The sequence below is a fragment of the Salvia hispanica genome, chromosome 3 (assembly GCF_029641045.1).
Source record: "Salvia hispanica isolate PSC_SH4W2 chromosome 3, Shi_PSC_v1, whole genome shotgun sequence".
In the NCBI taxonomy this organism is placed as follows: domain Eukaryota; kingdom Viridiplantae; phylum Streptophyta; class Magnoliopsida; order Lamiales; family Lamiaceae; genus Salvia; species Salvia hispanica.
Genome location: NC_142694.1, coordinates 60,077,219 through 60,094,627, shown reverse-complemented (window position 1 = coordinate 60,094,627; position 17,409 = coordinate 60,077,219). Strand labels below are relative to the sequence as shown.

Here is a 17,409-nt window from a genome sequence, read left to right as displayed (position 1 = left end):
ATTCCACACAACTCAAATTAACTATTCCATCGGTGCCAATTAAGTTGGGTCATATTCATTTCTGGAAACATCCTAACAAAATTTAGTCATTTCCTTTTTTGATAAAAAACAAAATATCCAATCACTCTAACTTTATTTCATCATCTACTTTACTTTCTTTATCTCTACTACTTTTTTCTCTTTTCTATTTTATTTTGAGTGAACTACATAAATGGTACCTGATCTTTCACTTTCACACGCAAATGGTATCTGATCTTTATTTTATATCACTTTTAGTACCAGTGACAAAAATAACCCTAGGTACCAAACTTGTACTCCCTCCGTCTCACTTTAGGAGTCCCGGTTTACTACTTTTGGATGTCCCACTTTAGGAGTCCCGGTTGAAATATTTCATTATTGGTAATAGGCCCCACATTCCACTCACCTTTTCGCAATCACATTTTATTATAAAACTAATGTATAAAAGTAGGACCCATATTCCACTATTTTTTTCCATTAACTTTCCTTTATATTTCTTAATACTCGTGCTGAACTCAACCAGGACTCCTAAAGTGGGACGGAGGGAATAATTTTTTTGTTATGGAAGATATTTTTGGAAATTTCCATTAAATAGTATACCAAACATGTGATTATTTTTTTTCATTTTTTATTTCTTTTTTTCTTCTTTAGTTTCTTTCTTTTTTCTTCATTTTCTTCTTTCTTTTTAGTATTTTATCTTCCTTTCTTCTTTCTTTTTCTCCTTAGTTTCCTCTTTTTTCTTTTCTCTTCTTTTTCTTCTTTCTTTTTAGTGTTTTATAAATACATCTAATTGCATTCATTATATAAATCAAGAACAAAACACCTAATTAAATTAATTATTTAAAATATTTAAATCAATTAAATATTTTGTATTGAATTATTTTATACTCATTTTAGGGTTGAAACACCAAACTAAAAATATTCAACTCTTAATATCATTATGAATACAATTCACAATTTTAAATTTTTGTTAAGACTATATGATTAGTTATTAATTTAATATAAAATAATAAGAATACTCCGTAATAATTATTATTATATATTGTGTGATTCATAATTTAAATAATTATATTATTATTATTTATTAATTACAACTAGTTTTTAATATTATTACAATAATTAAATATAACTATAACTATAATTATAATTAAGTATATTTGAATGATAATAAAAAATTAATTAATTATTAATTTATAACATCAAAATAATAATATTAATATTGATTAGTAATAATAGTATAAAGAGTGAGAAGAATGAGAGAAGAAATTATAATATCACTTTTGGTACTTAGTTTTGAATGCCCAAAATAACCTCAATGACAAAAATGGAAATATGTATTTGTTTAGAGGGCATTTTAGGGTGAAAATTGCATCAGATACCAAAAATGTGATTTATAGGTACTAAAAACGATATAAAATAAAGATCAGGTATCATTTACGTGCGAAAGTGAAAGATCAGGTATTATTTATGTAGTTCATTCTTTTATTTTACTTTTATTTAATCTTATTCAACGTAATATTTTAATCTCTGTGCCCAAATATTTTTGTACTGCTAACATAATTGGGATAGGAATATTATATTCTTTTGGGTAAGGATATGTCAATACATTCTAAATCTATGAGACTGATATAAATAGCCTGTTAAATTTAGCTAACACAAAGTCGAAAGGGTTAGGATTGTAAATTTTTTTATCAATTATAGTTTGATTAGTTCACAATCTTACTAGGACTGACCCAGTGAACCAGTTCTGCGTAACTATTGTCTATTCTTTCTTCTTTGTTTGACAAATAATTCTAAAGTGCATTGATAGTTTTCATAATACAAATAACTACTGCAAAAAATTATTATCATTCCACTTTGTATTAATTTATACATACGTGTTAGATATCTATTAATACTTTCTTCTGCTCTTAAAAATATATCACATTTATTATTTTAATATGTTCCTTAAAAATAGATCAATTCTATTTAAAGACATTTTTTTCTATGAAATGCACTTTTTATTAGATTGACATGTGTTTGTGGCTGACCTTTCTGTTTTGTATATTTTTTAAATTTAGATCTTCATATAATTATTTAGTTTTTCATTTCATAAATGTGAAGTTAGTGCACATACAAAATTAATTGGGTCGTGTATTGCACGGGTATGACACTAGTGAAGTAAAACGATCTAGAAAGAACTTCGTATAAAATAAACTAAAGTAATCTAAAATATTCTAAAACAAACTAAAAATGAAGGGTTCGATGGTTCGATTCTAGAAATTAGTTTTACATTGATTATAATTATATATACTACACCAATTTGAACTATAATTTACATAACATTATGTAGTACTATTAGATCTTAATTTTAATTTAAATAAAATACATATAGTTGAATATATTTTACTATCATTTTTCATGTAAATAGAAAAATAATTAGATATCGTTAGGTCTCGATGCCCCTCTAATTACTATTACAAAATACCTATTTACTATTACAAACGAATAGCCTAGCAAAATACAATTGATCTAGGAAGAAACTCCTAATCTATTACAGATACGAGTCAATAACCGAACAGACTCGACCTTCAAAGTTTATGCCGAGTCAACTCTCGCGAGTCAGTTGAGTCAGGGCTGTAACTGCTGAGTCAGCCATGGATCTGACCGAGACTCACTGCACCACCCACTGCAGTTATCAACGTACAATACAGCAGCACCTACAAGTATCAAACACACACACTAATGAAATAGAACAGTAGATCCAAGAACTCAACACAAAAGGAGTAAAGAAGAAGATCTACCACCGTCAGCTTTACCAAGGCCGACGGTTACCCGTTCCGTCCGAAGGAGGAGAAGGAGGGAGTTGTAGGCTCGGATTTATCTTGAGAGCTAGACTCGGAAGTCCACCGGCCCTTTACCGAATGTTGGAGGTGAGATGTGGGGCACCAACAAACGCATCACACTGCCGCTAACAACCACGCCTCGGAGCTATGTCGGACACCACCGAACAACCGTACTCTTCTCATTCACACACCTCTCGAAGACGTTCTCTTCACCCCGAGGGAAATCGGCCAGACGCTCAAGTCTTAGCCGAAAAGAAACCGCTCACACCACACACCTTTATCTGCCTCACCGCAAGAAACTCACACCTCACAAAGAGGAAGACCGAAGAAGATGCAACTCCGTCGGAGATAGAAGGAAGAAAGTGACGGTTAGGGATTTTGAGAGAGAGAATCGAGAGAGAGAGAATCCACTCAAGAAAAGAGACGCTCAAAACAGATTGTGTGAAGTGAGAGGCAGAAACCCAACTCCGAGTATAAATACTCTTAGGGTTTCGATGAGTGGGCTTCTAATGTGGGACTGCAACTTCCGGGCTGCAGTTAGGGCAATAGGCTCGATTATTTGGGCATGAGATTTTGGGCTTCCTATAAGGACACACTTAATCCCAAATTCTTTACCTTGGCCCTATCGGAAGGCCGGTACGTTTCAAATATGAAACATTTTCTTTTAGGAATGAGATTTTACATAGTAGTCCTTCTGTCTATAATAATTTGCACCATTGACCGAGCACAGATTTTAAAAAATATAATAGAATGTGGGTTGAAAAGTTAGTGGCATGTGATTCCTACTTTTATATATTAGTTTTATAACAAAGAGTGAACTACGAAAATGGTCTCTGAACTATTTGCATCTATTGTACTTTTTCACTATTCATTACAATTTTGCACCAAAAATGCCCCCCAAGGCATGAAGGGCATTTTTGGACATTCATATCTACGTACTTAATATGATATTTTTTCTATCTCTCTCTAGTATTAGATATGATATTTTTTTATAGTTTAAATACCTAAAATGATATTTTCACTTCACTTTTTCAATCACTTTATGTCAAATTCTCTTTCTCTCTCTTTCTTTTAATCTATTACTTCCTCCATCCCCAAAGAATATGCACTTTGTATTTAGCACGGATTTTAATGCAAAATTGGTCAAGTAAGAGAGGTAGAGAGAAAAAATAATTAAAGTATTGTTAGTGGAGAAGTCTCACTTCATTAGAGAGAAAAGACTTTTCAAACTTAGAAAATGCATATTCTTGTGGGACGGACTAAAAAGGAAAGAGTGCATAATCTTGTGGGACGGAGGGAGTATAAAGTAAAAAAAATTACAATAGAAAATACTATGAAATTCCTAAATATATTAATTATAAAAATTAAAATTATAAATTTAATCATCAAAATAATTTATAATTAAATTTAATTTTGATTTTGTTTTGATTCCTTTTTTAATATTAAAATTTAATTACTTAATTTTTAATTAATTTGAATTTTCAATTTTTTATGTTAAAAATAATTGAATCACGGTCAAAATTAAATTTAGCTACAAGTTATTTTAAAATTATAATTAATTTATTTAAGAATCTCATAGTGGCAATTTTTATTTTAATATTTTACTTTTTAATTTTAAGAGAAAGAGGGAGAAAGAGGATCTAATATAAATTGATTGAAAAAATGAAATGAAAAATATCATTTTAGATATTCAAACTATAAGAAAATATGATACTATATCCAATACTCAAGAGAGAGATAGAGAAAATATCATATATCCGGTACCAGTTCAAAAATGCAATCCATGCCTTGGGGGCATTTTTGGTGCATAATTGTGATGAATAGTGAAAAAGTACCATAAATATGATTACACCTTAATTTAGGGACTACCCATGATATTTTTAAAGTTCGGGTATCTTTTGCGTGCAAAACGCATAGTTCAGGGACTATTTGCGTAGTTCACTCTATAATAAAATGTGAGTGAGGATAGGTTAGTGGAATGTGGGGTCCACTAGCAAAAATGGTACTCCCTCGGTCCCACAAAAGATGTCACACTTTCCTTTTTAGTTTGTCCCACAAAAGATGTCATATTTCCCTTTTTGGAAAAGGTTATCTATCACATGAATATAAAAATTATATTTTCTCTCTCCATTTAACGCACAAAATAAAACCTCCTAAAATCCCGTACATTCCCACAAGTGTGTCATCTTTTGTGAGACGGATGGAGAATATAGGGCACAAATTTTCAGGACGAAAATGGAAATAAGTGACAAATTTTCAGGTAAAGAGGGAATATTAGTTTGTGAGCTAAGTAGATAGAGTATAAAGTAAGAGAGAAGATATAGATGGTGTTATTTCCACTTTGGAATATATTTCATTTTCAGTGGGACCATTCAAAAAGAAAAATGTTGCATTTTTAACAGGTCAGAGGGAGTAGCATTTTAATTAATTCTACCTTAAGTGCATCACAAAATAGTAAAAGAGAGAAAGAGAAAAAACGGATAGAAGTAAGTGTAAGAAAGAGAAAGAGACAAGGGATGATTACTAGTATATGTGTATTAATTATGATTCAAAAAATTTCTCTCGATAGAAAGTTTAGAAGATTTCTCTATTCCTAAGAGACGAACCTAAATGAAAAACCATTTACTAAACTTTTAAGAGACGGAGGTAAAATTAACTATTCACCTGCAAGTGAATCAAGTCGTAAGTGAACAAGGAAAGGAAACCGAAAAAATTCCAAACACGAAACAAGAACGAAAACGCATATCAAACTTTCAAATCAGGCCGAGAAAAAACAGTAGAAAAATTCAACACTCGAACACATATATACTTCTTCCATCCCTGAAAATTTGTTACTTATTTTAATTTTGATCCATCCTTAAAAATTAGTCACCTTTCACTTTTTTTTACCACGTACCACTAACTTTTTTCAACTCACTTTCAAATTATATTGATCAGAAAGTCATAAAACACTAAACAAAATCAGAGAGATTCATCGCGAAAAAATTCTTCTCATGCATTTTTCGTTTCAAGCATGTTTAAAAAAGATGCGGAAATTAATCGTTCATTTATTTATTAAACGGTAAAATTTTTTAATCTTATTGATGATTTTATGAATGATATTATATCTCCTCCTCTAAAAAGACTTGAAAACTACACTTTTTCTTGTTAGTTTTGTGTATGCCCGAGAGAAAAAGTTGTCTAATTCCATCTTGAAATAAAGAGAGAGAATTTAGACATTTCAATACTAAAACTATTTAAATTTGAGGCACTGCAGAATTCTGATTCAAATAACAACAAAACCATCATCAATTAACACAAATCAGTAGAAATCTCATCACAAAGTTACGTGAATAATGAATGACAGAACCAAATCATCCCCCAAAAACCAAAGATGGTGTCAAAAGAGAGACATCCATAACAGAGAAACCAAGAAAACACGCCCCCAAATCCATTTATTCCTTTGGAGTTTCACACACTTCCTCTTCCTCTCCTTCAATCTCTCCATCACTGTTGTAGATGAACCGGATGTGCTTCCCTTCGAACTTCGGCCCAACGCTAATCTTGCTCAATCCTTCACAAACATCATCAATCATCCAATCGTCATGCACCACTAAGTAGTACTCCTCTTCCTTTTCCTCTTCGATGCAGCCTTGCACGACTTCTTCGTCTTCTTCTACTTCATCGTCATCTTCATCTCTAGTGCTGCTTGCATTAACCTGAATAGACCATATCGAGGCATCATCATCATCGTCGTCGTTATCGGTAGAGACCTTTTTCTCTCTCCCCCCAAAGCACACTCCTTGGTAAGTCACCACGGATGAGCAATCAGATGAATCAGATTTCTCTGAGAAATCAAGAAACAAAGACCTCGTGATCACGCTCTCCTCCGTCTCAACGCTGTCTTGCTTCCCCTCCTCAACCACACCATTCATCATCTTCTCTCACAAATCAATACAACAAAACCAATATCAAAACCAATAATTCCATGATTAAGAAAACAAACAAACACCTTATCAATCACACCATTCATCATCTTCTCTCACAAAGCAATACAACAAAACCATTATCAAATCCAATAATTTCAAGATGAAGGAAAAAGGCAATGAACAAACAAACCTGTGGGATGAAAAATGTCTCAGCAACAGTAGTGACAGAAGGGAAACCATCATTACCACAATCCCCAATTTGATTATTGAGAATTTGAGGTGTGTTTGCAGGGGTCGGTGCAACAAGATCGAGGGGGGAGCTGATCAGCCCCTGAAGATTGAAGAAAGGGCGTTTATCGAGGGTGATCTTGGAGAGCTCCGCCTCTTCCTCAACCTTCTGAAGAAGAGTCTTCACCTGGCCTCTCAAGAGGGCTTCACCCGAACCCGGGGTTCGGATGAACTGCCCTTGATTGCTAACTCTCTTCTTCGAGAATGCGGAAGAGGGGGTTTTCAGACTTCCCATTGCAAGCCCGACAATGGGGGAATCGTTGGTTATATCAATTAAAGCAGACCGATCTTGCTGCTGCTGCTTTTTCTGCATCGACGATTCCTCAAGTTTCCCTGCGATTGAGAAAGAAAGTGATACAGATTAGAAAATTGGGGATGAATTTCTAGGGTTTTGAAATGGAATTGAAACGTACTCGATGAAGCCAGGGTTTGTGATCGCGTGACTCTTCTAGTGGATGATGGAGTTTCCATTGAAGAAAGAGATCGGAATTTGTTGATTTTGGTCGCCGGAAAGTAGAGAATTTGCGATTGCCGGCGGTGGATTGTAGACAGAAGGTGGAGATGTGAGGTGGCGACTAACTGAGATGCTTTATAGGGAGATTACGAATAATATTAGGAAATTAATGGATTATGGAACGGAAAATTTTACCGTTAGAGCGCGTGTAGTCGGCGAAAACTAGCCGTTGTGATTTGAAAGTCTATTGGGGTTGGCGCTGGGCTGAACCTGATGCTTAGGATTCTTGGACCTTGTTTTATTTACATTTGACCCAACAATTCAATGATGATTCTGCTAATAATAAATAATTGTATAAAAATTTAATCCCTGCAATTTATATTGAATACATATGAGCTTATAAGTTTTATTAATACTTTGAGCATCCACAAACAATAGTTATGATTTTCCATTTGAATCACTAATAGTCCATTTTTTTTTGGGTAAGTTTCTCCCTCTAACAGATACTCGTTCCGTCCTATAAAAATGTCTCACTTCCCTTTTTAGTTTGTTCCACTAAAAATGTCACATTTCCATTTTAGAAAAAGTTCTCTCTCACAATTATATAAATATTATATTTTTTCTTTCAACATAACGCACAAAACAAAATCTCCTAGATTCTCGTGTCGTCCCACAAATGTGACACCTTTGGTGGAACGAATGTAGTACTACATTTCATTCTTCACTAATACTCCCTCCTCACCAAAAAATATGCATTTTGGGTTCCACGCGGTTTTAATGCAAAATTGACAAGTAAGCAATAGATAGAGAGAAAAAGTAACTATGGTATTGTTAGTGGACAATGAGCTCCACCTCACTAAATAGAAAAGAGTTTTCAAAATGAAAATGAATATTAATATGTGACGGACTAAAAAGAAAAGAGTGCATATTCTTATAGGATTAAGGGAGTAATATTCAAACAACATTTCTCCTCTATCTCTTTTCTACTTTACAAATGGTATTACACCCCACATCGTTCACTACTAAGACCTTTAATAATAGACTAAAAGACTTATTTTTCTTATGTATATGAGGATCAAATTTGGTCCCTTTCATTTTCATTTGATTTGTTATAGTTATTATTTATAAACTTACTCCTTCTATTCCAAAAAATATGAAATATGATGTCACATGATTTTACGCAATGTTGTTTTGTGAGTTAACGAAAAAAATAAAATAAAAGAAATACAAAAAATAGAAATAATATTTTTATTTTACAAAATATTTCATTTTTAATGCGACAAACCTAAAAAAGAAAAAATATCACTTTTAATCGACAAAGGGAGTATAATTCGAGGGAATACATAAAATCAGTGTCTTAGATGGAAATTAATTTCGTATTGGATTAAACTCTTTGTTTTAGTATCATGTGAAAACTAGTGCCACCTGTCCAGTGGGCTTTTATGGTCCATCAAATTTGCCAAAAATCATTAATTTTGGAAGCTGCATTTTAGGAGAGGGAGAGATTTTAATTATTAGAACTGCATATCTATTATTCCATTCAATCCTAATTTTTTGATACGAATTTTAATAATTATTAGATAAATGCGTGGATGAGTAAAATCTGATTCTCATATTTATGGTACTGTGAATTAGTGATGAGATAATGTACAAATTTAATAATATTATGAAGGACATACTAATTTAAAGAAGAAACGGAGTATAACTTAAGGAATGCAATTTATACACCAGCTGTAACATACCATAACTTATTAGGGCCTCGCTCACATGGATTAAATTCCTAAACTGTACTTATTATTAAATAATTTTAGGATATTAACTAAAAATTTGCTCACAATCGGGTTAGGTTAATATCTACACGAAACCACTAACAACAAGAAAAACATTGATATTCGAATTATTCCCAATGTCATATCTAGATTCCCTGAACAATTGCTATTTATTTAGGTCCTTATGTCCTTGTCTCTTTGTTGTGCAATAATTTGCATAACTAAGAATACCAGTTTTGAACAGTCAAATAGAAGTATCATTTTTAAATACACATTCTTTATGTTTATTGAAAGATTTGAGCTTAACTTGGCAAATGACCCATCGCAGTTAACAATGGAGCAATTGATCTATCATCTCCTCCCCCGAATCATCATTACTATACTCTCTCAATTAATACTACTACCATAATAAAAAGTCATTCTAGATGATTTGTTTATATGGGTAGGGTTGTTTTATATACCAAATTAGTTATAAACGCTAAACACCAAACACATCATTATAAAACAATGCGGAGTTATTACTACTTTATTTGAAGTTCATTATAGGGAATTCAAAGATTTAAAAACAATGACATCATCTAGCATAATTTAAAAATCTAAAGTTCATTATAAGTTTGTTATTAGTTCATTATAATGAATTCCAGGTTGTCTTATAACAATTTGTTCGGTGTTTAAGGTTTAAGACTGGTTTGGTACTAATCACAGTTCTGTATGTGTTTTGTGCAATTTTTGTTCTAAGTGTTCAAGCATTTACTTCGGTTATTGTTGTTAAATTTTCAAAAACTTTTGTTGTTAAGCATAACTTCCGTGTTCTTGCTTAACTTTTTTATTTCGTTTCCTACTTAATTACTACTTTATTTCAAGCTTGTTCAATGATCTTGAATTAATTTGCATGTTGTTTAGGAATTTAATTTGCGGATTTTAAGTTTGTGTTTTCATGAAATAAATAGGTAGTTTGTTTGTTGATTTTGTGTTAGTGTCTTGGATGACTTAGTACAAATATTTTCTAGTACAATATTTTTTTTATGGGAAAATGAATATAAATTTAAAGACCGTGCGAGGATTCAAAAATAAGACATTTGGTCTCAAGTATTACTACTCTACTGCTTGGCCAACTCATACACCCTACATCCTAGTATACTCATGCTTGCCACAATCATTAATGTAGTTTAAGATCAAATTTAATCCCATTTGTTTTCTCTCTTATCCAGTTATGTAGTCACATCTTAACTTTTCTACTGAATGATGGAGTAGATCGGGTCGTGGGGTCGGCTTGATTAAGTTTGCAGCGGAGAATAATCAGAGAATACAACACATATTTAGGCCATGTTTGGTAGGGATGATAACTCATCTAGAGATGAAATTTTATGAACAAAAATATCATTTTTGTTCATAAAATCTCATCCCTAGATGAGTTATCACTCCTACCAAACATGCTTTTAGGTGATTATTTGGATTAACCAATTCGCATATCACCATTGAATGCATGCTAAGAAATCAATTAATTCATCCTCACTTCGTCCCGTAATAATAGGAACACAATTAAATGTGTTTTCCATGCAATCTATGTTCAAAGCATTAATTGAATTAATTCAAATAGATTTCGATTTGCAATATTTATATAAGGTCGCGTTGCGTTATAATGCAAGCACCACCTTATAATACTAACAACAAGTAAATCTGGGCCACTAGATCTAGGATGCCAATGGCCGGCTATGATTGACTTTTTTAATCTAGCGAGAATCAGTATATTGATCCACACAGAATTGTATAATAAATTGATCATGTTGATGTGTATACTGATCCATGCTCAACTATATAATGATACACACTGAACTGTATACTGATCTATACTTAATTGTATAATGATACAAATTTTTGTATTTTGTATGTATAGTTACAGATTTTTGTTTTTTCATTATTTTGTATAAAACATATACTCTCTTCGTCCCATAGAAATAGATCATTTGGGATAACACAAGTTTTAATACATAATTATTGGTAAGTAAGAGAAAATGAGAAAAAGTTATTGAAATAGTGTAGTGAATGGTGAGATCCATCAATAATATAAAGTAAAAAAAAGGGGAAAGAGTTTTCATAAATGCATATAGGACTAAAGGTGTACAATGGAATTTATTAGAATTACTATAAATTACTTTTGGTTTAATATAAGGTACGTTAAAAAATAATTTAAATCAAAAAAATTATGACTAATTTAATATTTAATGTGTTTTAGATTTGTGAGAAAAGGATTCTCGGATGACATGTGACGTTCTCTCATCTGTGAGAGATTTCGAGATTGTACAATCAAGATTTAATCGTTGTCAGTATTACATAAGATGTTATCATAATTTAAATATATTCATATTATATACAGTATCAAATAAAGTTGTAATGAACTCCACGTTGTTTTATAATGATGTGTTTAGTGTTTAGCATTTAAAACTAGTTTGGTAGATAAAATAACACTATACCACATTGACTATGAAGTTAAGATGTAGTAGAAGAAAAGGTACTAGCTAAACTAGAATTAACAACAAACTAGAGCAATATATATCCACTGCAAACGTGTACAATTACTTCACCATGGTGAATAAATGTTCCTGGCTGAAGAGAGAACGAAATTGTCTTTAAAAAGGAAGAGAGAAAACATGCTAGAGAGAGATTAAATTAAACTAAGCTAAGAGTTTGACTGAAGATTGTTTGACGTTGACGAGGTGGCATCAAATTGTATAAACGTCGATCACAAACTGATCAATCCCCTAAACTTGTCTGCTAGAACTCCAAAGGTACTTTATCACCATTTTTCCAACTTATGCCATTTTTTTGCTCATTTTCCTTTTTTTCCATGTTTTGTCTTCTTTGCATACTCTTCAAACCCTGGCCTCTTCCTTACATTACAAAATAGACACCATAAATGTTGATTTTTCATAATAAAGCAGGAGTACAAAAAAAAAGTTTTAAACGAGTGACAAAAACTAGTCTATCAATGATGTACACTATATATAATATATCAAGTAAAAACAAGAATTTATATCATGAGCTTTATTATATTCTAAATGCTGAGTACAGAATTTCTAGATGATAATTATACTATTTTTTTTGTAATAATTGAGGTTTTTGTACAATAATTCACCCCCTCATTACTTGTATAACTGTCCGTTAGAGAGTAAAAAGTTATGTAGAGAAATTCTTATGTTACATATTATAGAGTACCGTCTAGAATCATCCACTATATAGTATACTCATTATATTATAGAGAATGAAATATACACAATATTGTGATATTTTCCACGTCACTCCTAATCGAGCTTGTTTAAGAATTAAAAAATAAAATTAAAATTAAAACCTGAGTTAACATAATAGAATGGTTAATATCTATGATTAAAAAAAATATTTGGGCTCGAATTCATTACTATAATAAAATCTTTTAATATTTTTAATAAGAAGTGATGTGTTGTAAAATATTTGCATGTGAACGTAATCTCATGCACAAAAAAGTTATGCATTTAATTTAGCCTTTTTTTTGTCTGTGGGAGCACGCAGTGTACCCCCATCAAATAGGTGAGTCGTGACCTAACTATGAATCTAAGGCTAATGTTAAGGATTGGTACAGTTTATGTCGATGTCAAATTAATTGCACAACATGATGTTAAGCATGGCCGGCAAAAACAATGGCTCCCGACATTAATTTGTAGCTAACTAGCTTTTTCTTTAAATTGAAAAGTGCTCAAGTGAATAATCAAGTATATATGTGGATACTATATCACTAACGCATAGTTTCAAAAATACTCTCTTTATTTTAGGTCAACAATGATGCAGTGATTTTTTTTATCATGTTGTGAAAAAGAAGGAAATCATTTTGACTAGAACTGTAAGATGAGGGTTAATAAAATTATAATCTTTTGTATACTCAGTATATATATAGGGGTTGATTATTGTGAAGTTTATATTCATTGTGAGAAAGTTGTATTGAATTTTTAAAGTAATTGTATTATAATCCATGTATTTATCCTGCAAACAAATACTAATATACACAAATTATTTTCTAATCTCTAGGACATGTAATAAATGTAAATTCTAGGATTGGTGTACGTTGTGCAAGGAAGAACCAAAAACAATTGTGTATCATTTCTTTGTTGCAAGCTCTCTAGCTCTCTTTGGTATATTTGCTGCAATTGTTGGGGCATTTCCCTATGCCTTCAAGCCCTTCCTAAAAACCAAAGGCGTGCATGCTTTCATGTCTTGGAGCTCCGTTCAAAAGGTCCAACAAGCATATGTGAATATCCATGTTTTATGTCACTATATGGTCGGTTTGGGATGTCATAAATAAATTAATTTTCTAAACGTCAAACTAAATTAGGAATCTGAGAAGAGACGACTCTAATGGCGGATGAGAACTTGGATTAAAGGATAGTGCTCAAACTTTCCTTACACGCGAGATTTTTTGATGGATAATTTGGAAGATATTAGAACCTGGACGGGTGCACGGAACGCACGATAAGGTATGTCCGTGTGATTGCGGTGGCAGGCAGTGGCGGAGCCACGGTGGGGCCAGGGGGGCCCTTGGGCCCCCCAGCCGTTTTAACGTTTAGTATATATAATATATATATGCATCATTTATATTATCATTTGCTAGCCTAGATGGTGTGAATATGAGTCATTCATTCAACAGATAGCCTAGATGGTGTGAATATGAGTCATTCATTCAACAGATTCAAAGATCGATTCCTACAGGGTGCATTTAATGTTAAATTCATTTTTCAACTTTATTTTTAATTTTTAATTTTCTTGTTGATCTTCATCATATTCTTTAATATTGATTTTCTCACAATAGTATTTTTATTGATTTTCTCTCTAGAGAATTTTCGTAAATAATTTAAATATGTATTCGTAAAGAATGATATTAACAACTTAAGAATAGAAAATAATTCTATACATATGCAAATATATAATCTAATCCAAGTAAAATTAATATCAAATGCTACGCTCTTCAAACATATTTTTTTCAATTATCTATTTCTCAAGCGACTTTTTATATAGCTTATGTTCGAGTTGCTTCCAAACACTGAACATACTTAATAAATTTAAAACTCTCTCCGTTCATAAAAAAATCTCATTTTGTCATTTTGGGATGTTCATAAAAAATAGCTCCATTCATTTTCATCCCATACTTTACCTCTTTTTTCCTCATCTGTCTTACTTTGCCTATATTTTTATACATTTTCTCTCTTATTTTATCAATTTGTCATTAAAACTTGTGTCGTCTACAAATGAGCCTATTTTTTGCGGAGGCGGGGAGTAGCTGTTTGGGCCCCCCATCGTTAAAAGTCTGGCTCCGCCACTGGTGGCAGGTAACCTTGGTTATGGGTTGGTGTTTGTTTTTGGTACCTAGAGCCTTGACATAAATGTTTTTACTTTTTAGTAGTATTACTTTACTCTTGGTGTTACCTTGAATGTGTTTTGTTATTGTGGTTTGAGGATTGTTTCCCATTGCTCGCCTCCTTGGTGGCTTGAACATTTTTCATTTTATAAAAAATAAAAAATTAAAAAAAGTTAATCTACCAAGAAGTTGGCATTATTTTCGTTATCTGTAATCACTCAAGAAATAGGATAAATTAATATTTAATTGAGTCGGCCAGCTAATACTTGTATCATTATCAAGTCATGCGTGCGTCAAGAATGGGACAAACAAAAGCCACTTCAGCTTGTTCCCACTCATACAGTAGTCTTTAAAATTTTAGTACAAAAGAGAGAAAAATGAAAAGAGGAACGGACCAAATAAAAAGAAAAAATCTAGGCGATGACTTTGTCAGCATTATGTCCACATTTTGAATCATAATTTTTGAAAAAGATATACGTGGTTTCGTGCAAAAATATGAAAAGGTGTTGACGAAGTCAGCGTGACTACTTTGCTCAATATCAAATCATGAAAGCTACATTTATAGAAAATAGATCACGCGGCAAATTACACATGAAATGTTCTACTCTAATTGGTGTGCTGGTAAATTAAAATATCTAATCTATATTCCAGAGTTAAATTAATAATCGAAATATCATACAGAGTACTTTTTTTCGATATATATATTTAGCTTGATTTTTTAAATGATGTGGTTTTGTATCAAGAATTCGATGTGATAAATTTTTAAAAAAAAGTCATATACGATAAATTAAGTGGAATTTTGTTAATATCAAATTAACAGCTTATATCAATTTTCTAATATCGATTTCTCGACGTAGTCCAAAAAACAAAAGTTTAAAAAAGTAAACGCAAGTTCAGATTTCTTTTAAAGGACTCTAAATTTTGGAGCATAAACTATAGTATATTACTTCCTCCGTTCCATAGTAATGGAGACAAAATTATTTGGCACGGAGATTAAGAAAAATTGTGTTAGGTGAATTAAGTAAAGAGAGAATAAAGTGGAAAATGAAAAAGGTAGAGAGATGAAGAGAGAAAAAAGTAAAAGAGAGTAAAGTAGATGTGGAAAAATGTGTTGACTTTTACTAAAAAAGAAAATGACTCTATTACTATAGAACGAATGAAAATGAAAAAACACCTCTATTACTATGGAACGGAGGGAATACAACTTAATTTGCCATTACGGTTATGGCAGTACACTAGTACGTGATCTCAAAAGGAATAACTTTAGTAATTAATTATTTATAGTTGGCATATACTATATTGTTCGATTAAGTGATTACTCTTGTTTCAATTTTGGTAAGCTGGCCACAGAGTACATTATTCATTTAACATTTTTGTAAGTTGTAACCACTTATTAAGCACTTTCAGGGCATAATGAGTTTTTATTTTTATAATTTGTCCACTAACATTTATCACTTAGCTTAAGTCAGCTTATTCTGATTAATTAGCTACTCTATATATACAGCACTAATTAGTAGTAGTACTATTTAAATTGACAGATATTTTTTATGCTAATGCCAATCGAACGCTTGCATCATTACACAATTTTCGGCGAAATTTATCCATCACTTTACTACAAAAATGACATGCTTCATCGATGTAACAAAAAAAATTGCTGAAAAGTTGAGAATTAATGTTAATCTGCAACTAGTTAAAACATAAAACTGTAATTGCAACATTTATTTACAAAATACATTCTTTGAATTTTATTGTTCTCAGGCAGTAAGATACAGTATAATTAAATTCACTAAATAAGTGATTGCCAAATTTTCATTTCCTATAATACAAATTAAGGGTACGCTGACACTATTATGGCAACAAAATCATATTATTCATATATTTATAAACTGTAAATATGAAACGAAACAAATTTGTACGGGTAAGGATAAGTTGGACGGTCGAAAAATTTCTCATGTCCATATTAGTTTTGAGTCTTTTGACTAAATGATCGAATTTTCTTTTGGAGGTCGATAATTTTGTTAATTTGATACATACCATATTCATTATTTTAAAATTTTATGATTTTGTTTTGCATATTTTGAGGCTGAATTATGCATGCTCTCTCTCTTGGTTGGACGTTTTTCTTCACAAAGTCAATAAAAAGGTGTAATTTTTTTTTTGTTCTATTTTAAACATACACAAACATTAAAGATATTAAGTATATGACTAACATAAATTTAAACATGATTAAGTAATAGTATTATAATTTTTTTAAAATAGTATGACATTGGATAAAAATAGCATTTGAAAAATTTTAAATATTAAATGATTTAACATATTAAAATACATTTTATTGATATTAACGTGTTAAAATATGTAATAATTCAAAAGTTATAAAATTAAAATTAAATATAAACACATTATGAAATTTTTTTAGCATAGATTCAAAATATTTCTTATAATGAGCTTCAAATTTTCGATTCATTTATTTTTATTAGGAGTATATTATTTTATATTAATAAAAACTAATATATATATATAGGGATGCGTTAAAATGACAACACCTCTTAAAGTGACACTGTGACACCACGTTAGACTGCAATATTATAAACGCTAAACTGCAATAGTATAAACTATAAACGCTAGACTGCAATCTATACTGCAATCTATAGATTGCAGTCTAGCGTATTGGATATTGCAGACGGGAAAAATTGCAGTCTAGCGTATTAGATATTGCAGTCCTTGAAAATTTACCCTTGAGTATTTTTTATGATTGCCACATAGC

The 17,409-nt window shown here is 31.3% G+C and overlaps 1 protein-coding gene across 1 annotated transcript; it reads right to left on the bottom strand.

Annotated features, from left to right (window-relative positions):
• Positions 1 to 6,107: 6,107 nt before the first annotated feature.
• LOC125211697 (uncharacterized) lies at positions 6,108 to 7,627 on the bottom strand. Its single transcript, XM_048111601.2, has 3 exons — positions 7,453 to 7,627; positions 6,942 to 7,372; positions 6,108 to 6,760 (listed from the first exon to the last, which is right to left on the bottom strand). The coding sequence occupies exons 1-3, from the start codon at positions 7,508 to 7,510 to the stop codon at positions 6,278 to 6,280; spliced, it is 972 nt and encodes a 323-aa protein (XP_047967558.1). The 5' UTR covers positions 7,511 to 7,627; the 3' UTR covers positions 6,108 to 6,277.
• Between the last annotated feature and the right edge of the window lie 9,782 nt (positions 7,628 to 17,409).

Bases quoted from the DNA above. Each gene is read 5' to 3' on its own strand.
- LOC125211697 (XM_048111601.2), bottom strand. From the start codon at position 7,510: ATGGAAACTCCATCATCCACTAGAAGAGTCACGCGATCACAAACCCTG. The intron at 7,373-7,452 runs GTACGTTTCAAT...TCTCAATCGCAG, and splicing joins ACAAACCCTGGCTTCATCGA to GGAAACTTGAGGAATCGTCG. The intron at 6,761-6,941 runs GTTTGTTTGTTC...TTGTGAGAGAAG, and splicing joins AGACATTTTTCATCCCACAG to ATGATGAATGGTGTGGTTGA.